General features: G+C 35.6%; 1 protein-coding gene across 1 annotated transcript in view; it reads right to left on the reverse strand.

Annotated features, from left to right (window-relative positions):
• CUBN (cubilin) overlaps nucleotides 1–12,479 on the reverse strand; it is a 284,448-nt gene that overhangs the window by 252,195 nt on the left and 19,774 nt on the right. Inside the window, exons 9-15 of the mRNA XM_059660312.1 lie at nucleotides 11,813–11,944; nucleotides 10,843–10,938; nucleotides 8,913–9,031; nucleotides 8,333–8,519; nucleotides 7,102–7,214; nucleotides 3,805–4,039; nucleotides 969–1,150 (exon numbers count right to left, since the gene is read on the reverse strand). Of these exons, the coding sequence (XP_059516295.1) occupies nucleotides 969–1,150; nucleotides 3,805–4,039; nucleotides 7,102–7,214; nucleotides 8,333–8,519; nucleotides 8,913–9,031; nucleotides 10,843–10,938; nucleotides 11,813–11,944 (1,064 nt within the window). The remainder of the gene's footprint in view (nucleotides 1–968; nucleotides 1,151–3,804; nucleotides 4,040–7,101; nucleotides 7,215–8,332; nucleotides 8,520–8,912; nucleotides 9,032–10,842; nucleotides 10,939–11,812; nucleotides 11,945–12,479) is intronic.

Here is a 12,479-nt window from a genome sequence, read left to right on the forward strand (position 1 = left end):
TATATCTAAATTAATATGCAGAAGTGAGAAAAGGCTTCTAATATTCATTTGATGGAATTTATTGAAAACTAATTTCAAAAAAGTTCGCTTTAATGTCAATATTCAAAAGATTGTCTTGATGAAATTTTCCAGGGAGAGGTGGGTAGATCTTCCAGTCATTCCCAAGGTTTCAAAGCCATTACAACAATTAAATTACTAATGGCTTTAACTTGTGGAGATCCCTGTTTGACATCCACACCCTTCTGTCCTTTATGAACAATTCCATAGTGTCACCTTCTCCTCTAATGGACTTGGAAAGCATATTATCTTTTATCACTACTGCAAGAAGTACTGAGACTTATGGTGATAAGACAGGAACAACAAAAGAACAGAATCTTCTCAATGATATTTCAGTCTACGATGGAGAGCACATATTTTTATGTACCTATATGCATATTGCATTGGACTATAATAGCCTTTTCTTCCTCCATATATTAAACTTTTACTAACGGTAAACAGGAGGCACACAGACTGACTCTATTCCTCCCAATGACTATTATTATATCCCAGCAAGGCTCATCCTCTATCAATGCATTTCAACACAATGGCTATTAAATTTCTTCATGGAACACTATGGTCAATTTGTGAAATACCTTAACAGTTTACCACAAGATAGGAATCTGCATTGGAGAAGAAACCTGTTACTTAGTGATTATTTCATTAATTCTGCTATCCCCATGGGCACTGGGCTTCTAGGAAATAACAGGGGCAAGCAAGGCAGTCTCTTTCCCAGATTCAAGTGGGACTCAGAAGTAAGAATCTGGCTCAATTAAGAATAAGGACTTAGCAAGACTTAGACATTGGCTGCCTATTGAACAACACATCCAACTACTGCTAATAAATTGTGGCCATCCACGGACATCACCAAACTATAGTTTCTTGTGTCCTAATTATATCATAGTAAGTTCTATCTAAATACAATTGTTTACCTCAAGATAATCTTTGCTGCAATCATCATGGTGCTCCAGACTTAAGGTCCCAAAAGCAAATGTTATCACAAGGCCAGGACTGGTTATGACTCTCCAGACACAATCTCTTCCTGGGGGATAGTTTCCAGGATATCCCGGAGACTTAATAGAACCGTAAGTACCAGTCAGTATACCTCCACATTCTAAAATAAGGAGAAAAAATAACTTTACATTTGTGTACAAGTTATGATTCATGTAGATTTACCATAGTCCTTGCTGTGGGAAGCCAAGCTTCATTTAAATAACTATGTGTAGTTTCAGACGCCCCCTTAAATTAAACAAGACTTTTGGTTTTCCAGTTTGACAAAGTTATAAACCTAGAAGTACCAATTTATAAATAAATGAATCACCCATGTATTGACCTTTACATTTATCAACCATCATATGGTGTTATATGGTTTCAAACACAGTGCTAACCTGTCTGAGGGACAAATAATAGGCTGATCTATTCACTTTTTTCACTTTGAGGGAGATTCACTCTGCACATTAACTCTTCAAATTCTGGAAATTCTGTCAGTTCCTATGTCTTTCTACAAACCAGATCATTTTATACATTAGAATAGTTAAGCACTACATAATTTTCATACGAGGTTTCCTAGCATTATGATATAGTTTATTTAAATATTCATTTTATAAGTGAAGAAAATCAAATATCACCCTAGTTGGTTTGGCTCAGTAGATAGAGCGTTGGCCTGTGGACTGAAGGGTTCCGAGTTCTATTCTGGTCAAGGGCACATGCTCGGATTGTGGCTCGACCCTGTAGGGGGCATGCAGGAGGCAGCCAATAATTGATTCTCTCTCATCATGGATGTTTCTACCTCTTTCTCCCTCTCCCTTCCTCTCTGAAATCAATAAAAATATATATTTTTAAAAAAAAGAAAGAAGTTCAAATATCGATAGTGGTTGAGCCAATTGCCCAGGGATGGAGCGAATGAAAGACTGGGCCAGGCTTTCTGACACCCACTTCACCATCTGCACTAAACCCCATCAGCCCGATAAAGTTATCAATGACGGGAAGAATCTTTTCTTTACTAATACCCACATTTATTTAACAGAAAACCTATGGTGGTTTATGAAAAGTGCTACTGCGAAAAATAAAAATAAAAACACTAAATAAAAATATCAACTGCCATAAATACAAATTGGAAAAAAACAAAAGAAGATGACATTTCAGATATGCAAGATATGAGATTTACATAGTTATGCAGGTTATTCAAACAAAAAATTTGCTTCCTAGCAAAAAGAGAAACAAATAAGTTACATGATTTTCATTGTTTCTAGTGAAAAAACATCACAGTTGCTCAAAGGAAAAGACTTTTTCAAAACTTAGTACTTAAAACATTATCATATGGGTAAAAAAAAATAAAACATCATAAGCAGAGTGGAATGTTAATGGCAAACTAGGAAAATGCAATATGTAATATAAAGAATTAATATTCCTAATATCTGAAGAGTTCTAAAAATTGTGATATAAACAGAGCTCACTGAAAAAATTCAAATACCCTTTAAAAATATATATGAAAAGACATTCAACCTCATTCATAAGGAAAATACAAATATACTAACAAATGGAAAATGAAATCTTAGAAAAATAATGTCATTTAACATAATAAAATATCAAATATCTAGGAAGAAATAAGAAAAGATGTGAAATAAGTAAACACTGAAATCATAAACCACTACGAAGACAAATTAAAAGAAAACTAAACAAATATAGAGTCCACATTCATGAATTGATAGGATCTGAATTTTTAAGAAGTCATTACTTTACCAAATGATTATAGATTCCATGCAATGACAACGAAATCCCAACAGACTGTTGGGGGAAATTGATGCTAACATTTATATGGAAATGTAAAGAACCTAGCATATTTTAAAAGAACAAACTTAGAGGATTTACACAACCGGACTTCAAGCTTCAGTAACTCAGCCAATGCAGCGCAAGGATAGATTAATAGAACAATAGAAAAAATGAGAAATTCCAGAAATAGTTCCACAGATTTATTGATAAATGAATTGGAGTTTTGGTATAATGTTTTTTCTATTTTTTTATGTTTAAAAAATCACATAGTAAATTTTTTAAATAAACCACCAAAACAAAAATACAACAAAAACAAATGATCAAATAGTCATTAAGACAAGGAATACTCGCTGAAGGCGAGGTCAGTGTCCTCATTAACATCCCTGCAGTAATTTACTAGTTGAGCTTATAAAAATTCTGTTCAGTAATTTCAGAAGGGACTCATTAAGACTAATGTTTTTTAAACTCTTCCATTTCATCCCACATTTTATTATTTCTGAAAACAAAATCAAATACAAATTAATGTAGATTTATTTGATATAAAAATAATTATATATATATATATATATATATATATATATATATATATATATATATATATATGTGACTATTCAACCGGTAGCTATGACACACACTGACAGTCAGGGGACAGACACTCAATGCACAGGCATGGAAACATGGAACAGACTGATGAATCTCAGAGGGAAAGGGGGAGGGGGAAAGCAAGAAGAGATTAATCAAAGATCTTATATGCATACTAGAGGCCCAGTGCATGGATTCGTGCACTGGTGGGGTCCAGGGCCTGGCCTGCGGAGATCAGGCCAAAACCGGCACTCCAACATCCCCCTCAGATTGCCAGAGGGTGCATTTGTGCACTGTGCCTCTAGTATATAACACCGGGTCTCCAAATATTCAATGTATCAAAGAAGATTAATATTGATTAAAAAATTAATAACCTCAAGACTTGGCTTTATTGTGCTCCATATTTACACTTACCTGGTTGTTGTGTTTCCCATCTTATTGTAAAGCCTCTCTCATTTCTTAAATGTTCAGAGTAGAAATGAAAGTAGAGAGCATTGTCACTGCTGAGGAGTTCATGTGGAGTGCTGGAGCCACAGAACCTTCCAAGCTGAAATGCTGCAGAGGAATCTCCATCGTGAACCTGAAGAAACTCATGTGGACAGTTGCTCACTGATTCTAATTGGAAAAAAGTGAAAGTGATACGCAGCACCTAAAAATATAAAGGTCACAAGATATTATTCTTCATACTCATGTTAAGTCTAGAGTCTGTCTCCCACTAATTAGGAAGCATTTACAGTGAGTCACTTTTAAGAGATATATCTAAAATGTCCCAATTATCCACAAATACATATGAAAAATCTATTTGTTAAATGACTTGTGTTAAAAATTGCTCACACTTCAACTAATATCAACATATATCAAAAATCTTTTTTTTTGGTGTGAGGTAAAATTCCATCTTTTCCCCCCTCACATATATAAACAACTATGCCAAAATCTTAATGTTAATTACATACATTTCACAGCTTTATTGAGGTATAAGTGATACACAAAGGACTACACATATTTAATGTAAAATTTCATGAGTTTGGACATATACAAACACCTGTGATATCATCACAACAATCAATAGACATATCCAACACCTCCCAAAGCTTTCTTTCTCTCTCTCTATCTCTATCTCTCTCTCAAAAATTTTTATGGTAAAAACATAATCTATTCTCTTAAAAAATTTTGAACTGCAAAATACTGTATTGTTAACTATAGGCACTATGCTGTACAGCATATCTCTAGAACGTATTTATCTAGCATAACTAAAATGTTGTATTCCTTGAGTTGTTATTCAATGGATTAATGAAATATATTTACCTAGATTTCATTAAACTGTTAGGTCAATTAAACAAATGCTTTCACATGAGTAAAATACATTAGACATTTATAAAATTTACCTTAAATTAAATTCAACTGATTATTATTACCATTCACAAGAATTTATATCTTGATCCCCTGAATAGCCTATAGCTCACTCACAGATGTTCTTAGGAATCTGTGAAACTTTCAACCAGATACTGATGCCCAACCCACACTGAGAACCTCAGGTGTAGACTGAGTAGGTATGGTATCGGCAAGTATAAAGTCTGCAAGTCTTCATTGTTGCACATCATAAGAGATGAATAATAAGAGCAGAGAATGGGCAAAGGGAATATGAAGAGTTCTGCACATACAAGTAGGAGAGAATAAACACAAAGTGTGTCTCCAAGTTAAGATGTTGGAATATACAGAAAAGCATAGTAATATAGTTAATTATATATAAAACTAGAGGCCTGGTGCACAAAATTCATGCACTCGGGGAGGGGGGAGCCCTTGAGGGATGTCCAACTGATGGCTTAGGCCAACTCTGCTCTGAGCCATCAGCCAGACATCCTTAGCACTGCCATGGAGGCGGGAGAGGTTCCTGCCACTGCCGCTGTGCTTGCCAGCCATGAGCCCCACTTCTAGCTGAGTGGCACTCCCCCTGTGGGAGAACACTGACCACCAGGGGGCAGTTCCTGCATTGAGCATCTGTCCCCTGGTGGTCAGTGTGTGTCACAGCGACCAATCATTCTGCCATTCAGTCGATTTGCATATTTGCCTTTTATTATATATAAAATATTTTTTATTGACAACCTCACTTAAAACAGTCAAACAGCCAAAAGAAGGCTGTTGAATTTAATTTATTTTATAATATAAAACCACAACAGTATTCAACTAGTGAAAAAGGAAGTCAAGATATTTTTGAAATTCTATACTAGGATATTTTTAAGATCTGTTACCTAACATTACATCATGTTTTCCCTTGAAGCAATTTCAATAAAAATAAAATAAATGTCCATGATTTGTACATAATTTTCTACTCCTTATTGTAAATTATGTTGGGGATAAAAAGATATAGAATCACAATCATCAAGAAAACAGCATAAATTTTCTTACAGATTGAAAATAAAAATGTCAAAATTTTTCACAAAATAAACTTTTTGAAAAAAATTTGTTTTCCATGTCACAAAGTATAATTCATGAAAACTAAATGGAAAGAAGGACATTCTTATCAAATATTCACTGAAAAATTGATTTTGGAGTTTATTCTATTATGGGTTAACAGATCCTCTTTTAGAGGGGGTGGAAAATGTTTTCTGACCTTACACAATGACCTCTATAATATTGCTGAAAAGTTAATGGGATTTAAGGGAAACCTTCTCGATTCAGAAGTATAACTTTATTTTAGTGAGCCTACAACCAGGTTGAAAAATAAGTATTTGGAAAAGTTGAATAATAAATACTGGAGACAAAAGCACTAAAAACCTCCGGCTCAGATTTTAATTTGAAGATTGTTTTTGCAGCGGTTCGGGTTCAGAGTTATTGATGTTGAATGGCCTGGGTTCAAGTGACTGCATGCCATTTAAAACCACACGCCCCTGGACGAACTTCTCAGCTGTTCTAGGCTCCATTTCCTTATATGTAAAATGAGGATATATATGTAATTCGTTTGGGTTATGAGAGTTAATGATATAATCTGTGGAACAATTAGCATTGAACACTGGCACATGCAGTGGCCCAGAGAAGACACTAATAAGAAAATCATCTTTTTAAATAATATATGTATTTTTATCTATTTCAGAGAGGAAGGGAGAGGAAGAGAGAGATAGAAACATCCATGATGAGAGAGAATCATCGATCAGCTGCCTCATGCATGTCCCTCACTGGGGATCAAGCCTGCAGCCCAGGCATGTGCCCTGAGCAGGAATGGAACTGTGACTCCTGGTTCATAGGTCGATGCTCAACCACTGGGCCATATTGGTCAGGCAAGAAAATCATCTTAATAGAAGTTCCCATTTTTGTATATAATCAACATTATTGAGTGATGACCTTCAAACATGACTGTATCAGTAAGGACATGCCTTTACAAATCACTGACTTGCTGTCAGCCAACCCATGTAGAGCATCATCCATGGTGGGCATCATCACAAAATACCGTGTGCGGGCGCGCACGTACAGTGCGATTGAAACTTCGTGGCCCATGCGCAGAAGCCGGTATTTCGTGGAAGAGCCACACTCAAGGGGCCAAAGAGCCGTATGTGGCTCGCAAGCCACAGTTTGCCGACCACTGGCCTAGCCCAAAGCCTGACATTTAGTAAATCCTCACTATATGATTGAGAAATTATCACTATATGTATTTTATGTAATACATATGCCTATATGTAAATGAAATCTACATTAGACAGGAGACACTACAGTTACCTTTCTCTCTTCGGTCCGGACAACCCAGAAGCAGTTAACGTCATGAACATAGCCAACCTCAGGGCTCTTATAGCTGAAGCTCCCGTTCACCCCTGAGAGGGACCCTCCACAGACTGCAAAGGAAAAGAAGGTGACCTGTGCTTTTCAGAGACTCCACAGAGGAAGAGGCGGGCAACTCTAACCCGCTGATGAGGCATTTAGAAACGTCGGAGTAATTAACATTAGAGACAAAAGCCCTGCCGTCCCCCCCCTCCCCTCCCCTCCCCCCCCCCCTTTGCCTTGGGCATCCACCCAAATCTCACTTCTTGTTGAAAGTCTAGTGCACGTCTCCTCATCTCCACCATGAATCTCCCTGTCCTTTGTATGTTCACTGCCTCCCATTCTACCTTTGCAACGTTTGACTTGACCCCACACAATTTAGTTCTTATCTTTAGTTCTTGTTTATTCTCTGCCAATTTTGTATTAGTCTTGTCTCCTCAACTGGAAGATAAGCAGATTATATGTGGAGAGAGTATTTTATGCTTTTATATTTCTCCATGGGGTCTACCACCATCCTGAGCACACAGAAAAGCCTTGGTAGACATGCTGATTCAGAATAAGGGGTAATAAGGCAGGGGTGGAGACGTTATAAGAGGTTTTCTGGTGGAGGTTGAATATGACATACATTTCGATGGGAAGCAAAGAAAGAATTTGGAAAGATTTGAGGGAGAACTATCTAGAATAAAGAAACAAGGCGGAAATATTCATGGCAGCGCATGAGGTCAGGAAAGGAAAGATGTCTATCTTGAAAGGAGTCATTTTAGAGAACTAATGAAAAGTAGAGGTATAGGAAGAGGCCTGGTTATAGAGGAGAACTGAAAAGCAGTCCCAATATTTATTTAACAGGCAATGGGGAACCCAGTATATTCTAGAGCAGAAGAGTGACATGATTAAATAGAATATTCTAGGGAAATTAAATGACTGCTTTAGAGAAAACCCACTATTAGAAAACTATAATACCTGAACATATTTTGTTTTCAGAATGGACATAATGCAAAGAGAAAAATTTTCCTTTGAGGAAAAGGCATTTCTGGCTTAAATTGAGATATAAATTCACCTTGTCAATTCTATACAATTTCTGCAAGGAAACACTTAGTTCTAGGCATTGGAGCAATTAGACAAGAACCTGCAGTAGTACTCATTAAACGATGATAAATTTAAGCATCTGTGGTCTAAGAAATGCTGAGCATACCTTGCTGGGGAATGTGGCAGAGAGATCCAGTCCAGAAACGCGTGCATTCACAACTGAAGGCATTAATGCCATCAACACAGGTTCCCCCATTCAAACAGGGGTTGCTCAGACACTCGTTGATGTTTTCTGTGCAGTTGATACCAGCCCAACCCGATTCACACTTACAAAGATAACCAGACACTGTGTCCTAAGGAAAGAAACAACATAATGCCATAGAACAAATGGATAGACAATAAACTCAAATCAACCCAAATAATAAAGAAAAGTGAAACATGATGTATGCAGCAGGTGCTGAGTCTAACTTGCACTCATTCATTTAAATGGTGATTGCTAAGTATAAGTTATATCTACCGGGATCAAACTGTAGGCATTGTTTTACTTCTTTGTAAATCACTAATTAACTCATTGGTTTTTCCTGGGAGCTAAAATTAATAGTTGCCTTTCATCTCAGAGTTATTGACAGTTCCTTATCTTAAGTTTTATCATTACCTTAAAGGTAATAAATCATAGAAAACATATTGCATAGATATGAAACTAAAATTATTCTCAAGTACAATCTCCTCAGGAATAAAGAACTCACGATGCATTGTCCATTTAAACACGGGCGACTCAGGCACATATTACTGAGTTGCACACATCCATTTGGGCCAAAACCATTTCCAGTATATCCCGGGAGACAACTACAGAAAGGTAAGGAACCTGTTCAGAAATAAAAGTGAAAGTGTAAATACAGGTCTTTTCAACTCAGACCCAGTAACAAAACTCAGGCTCTGTTGTCTAGACAAGAAATCATCCAACTCAAGTGTGCAGATCTCTAGGGGCAGGCAACCCAAGGTGTAAGGAGAATACACTGGAATCTTTATTTTTCCATTTTTACCTTAAAAATAAGGAAGGCATTACATGTCTTCAATACTTTATATACGATGACACTGACCTATATGTCATGGTCTTACGCAAGGGTGAGGTACGCTAAGGAAAAGGGGAATTTCTCATCATGGAGGGGTTGACAGCAGAAACGAGTAATCGAGTTAACAAGTAATCTTATGATGATCGCATCTATTGCACGCATTGTACAGATATTGACTCACTTAATCCTCTCAAGTGGGTATTATTATTATTATCCCACTTATAGATGAAGACAAAGCTAGAATATGGTGGAGTCAAGGGAAAATCAAAATCCCAGTAGTCTTTTTCTAGAACTCATGCTCTTAACCACTTTAATATGCTGTTAATCAATAAACACTTTAATAATCACAAGCGAGTATATATATCACATATATATTCTTTGATATATGTGCATATATAGGACATGTTAGTAAAAATAAAAGTGGTATTTTGAAATAGCAAAAGATATGATAAAATTACTCAATAAATGGAGTTGGGGCCAGCCACCCATTTGAACGAAAATATCAAGGTAGATCTCTATTTGATGCTATAGATAAGAATGAATCCTAAAAAGATCAAAGATCTTAATGTTTAAATAAATAAAAATATAAAAGAACATGTACTTGAATATTTTTAAAAGGTTTGTTTGGTAGGAAAGGACAAATTCTAAGGGGGGTGGATTTTAAAAGAAAAGATTTTTACCGTTTTGACTACATAAAACTTTTAAACTTCTAAATAGAAAATTCCATCACAAAATGAAAAAATAAAAACAACATGCCAAGAAAAATACATGTAAAATATGAGACAGATAAAGAGGTAATATCCTTAATACACAATGAAATTTTACAAATCAATAAGAAAGTGATGAACAAAGGACATGGACAAATAGAAACAATGGCCAGTACTATGTGAAAAGCATTAATTACTAATTATTAGTAATTAAAACCTTAATTTTTATTTAGTCAAGATTGAAATAACTGGAAGGCAAAATTTGGCTATAAAATTGACTAAAATGAAAAATAACAATAGTATTCATTGTTGCTAAGAGTGGGGTAAATGTATGTTTTCATACACTGTTGGTGAGTATATAAATTGATTCAACATTTCTGAGAGAAAGTTTAGCAATATATATTTCAAAAATTATAGGAGTTGAAGTTTCTTTGAAACAGCATTGCAGATGCTATTGGTATTTTCCCTAGCTCCATTTTTCCCTTCCTTACTTTTTATTTTAATTCAGGGTATGGGCACCTGAAATAAAAACTACATATCTCAGCCTCCCTTGCAGCCAGGGTTAGCCGCCAGGCTCAGCCCTGGCCAACAGCATAGAAATAAAAATATCCTTAAAAGAAGTAGACTTGTCCTCCTTCCTCCTTTTCTCCTTCCTGCTTGCTGAAATACATTATGAGTTAAGTAGCTGAGTTAATTATCTTGAAAAATAATTACTAAATTAGAACCGATCATAAAAGAACACAGTCTATTGCATTTTTAAAAATCCCAATGTACAGTTTTGTGACATGGATTAATTTTTTTGTTTGAAGATCAAAAAAATTTTTATTTTAGAAAGTTGATTTGTTTTATAACATTATATTAAAATACCCCAAAGCAGAGGGAGAGTGAGTCATTACCTGGGCCTGGGGAGCATGTCGCCTGTGGGTGGCAGCCTCCATTATTGACCGAGCAGACGTCTATGAGTGTGCACACTCTTCCATCGCCCTGGTACCCTGACCACAGCAAGAGCAGGGGCACGACAAACAACGTTAAGACTATTCAAGAAGAAGAAGATTCCCAATCCGAGAATCAAACATCATGAACAAACCAACCAGAGATCCTCTATCATCAAACAGAAAATGTAAAGTGTCATAAACAAAATTTCATAATTAAGAAAAAGGACGAGAATTAGGAACCTGATTTCATAAACAATGTTTGTGGTTGTTTCTAATTACAAAATAAAAAAATTAAAAAGGTATATGAAACTACTGATACACTTAGTGCTGACACTAAAAAAGTTGACACTTTTTCATTTCAATGACTTGATGATCTTAGAGCTAAATTATTATAGAAGTCCAAAGTACAGTTGTTTTGTGTTAACGAAACATAGTGTTGCAGTTAATCCCTTAGAACTCGTTGAACTTCCTGGATAGTAACTCAATTCAGATTAGAGAAGAGCAGTAATGACTCCTTTCTGAAAGAGAAAGCAAACTAACGTGTATTACATACCTACCTTCAGGCCTGTTATTCAGTAAACTTTATATGTACAACACCTCATGTGTACATTATAGAAATAAATTATTTGTGGGAACAATGGAGCTATAGGTCTGGGATTCACGGAGACATTTTTTCAAATTCTGCATTACCTCAGTAAGCTATTTCAGTTTTTAATAAAGGCTTGTTGTCCTTTGATATTCAAATTTTTTTTTCCCTTCTTTCTTATAATACAGCTAGTACTGATGCGCCCTGAATCTGTAAGTTAAGTAAAATTTTCCAGACTATTCAGTTTATCTCCTTGGACAGAAGTCATATTTAAAATGGAGGGGAAAAATCCCGTTTTTAAATGAATGGTTTGCCTGCAATGGGATCAGAAAATTACTGTAGTACCTGGTGGACAGGCCTGACAGTGGAAAGACCCAGGTGTATTCACACACTCAACAGGTGGAGCCACAGAACAACCGCCATTATTTGTCTCACATTCATTGATATCTTGGCAATAATATCCATTTCCTTGCCAGCCTAGAAAAATAGGATTTGAAAAGTTAGCTCTACAGAGGAGTCAACAAAGAAGAAAAGCAAATACTCACAAACATATAAAAACTTGCTTAGCTATAAGGAACTATACATTTAAATGAGATATACTCTATCTATCAGGTTGACAAAAATTGTTTTAAATTTTTAGAATCAAATTCGGCAAAGAGGTGGGCAATAGGAGTACACTTATATGCTGTTAATCAGAAGTTAAATTAATAAAACCTATTTGGAAAGAGATCTAGCAGTATTCATTGCATTTCTTAAAATACATACCTTTTGACTACCAATTCCACTTCTTAAAATGTATTCTACAGTGATAAAACTGGCAGTATATAGAGAAATAGGCAAGAATAAAATAAAGAAAGAAATAGGCAAGCACATGTCTATTGCAGCATCGTTAAATGGGGAAAAGACTCTCTGTGGTCAATAAGGGCATAGCTGATTACATTATGACTCATCTGTTCCACTGAATTCTACAAACTATTTTTTTAATTTTTTTCTTTATTGATTAAGGTACTGG

Source organism: Myotis daubentonii, chromosome 1 (genome assembly GCF_963259705.1).
Source record: "Myotis daubentonii chromosome 1, mMyoDau2.1, whole genome shotgun sequence".
NCBI lineage: Eukaryota > Metazoa > Chordata > Mammalia > Chiroptera > Vespertilionidae > Myotis > Myotis daubentonii.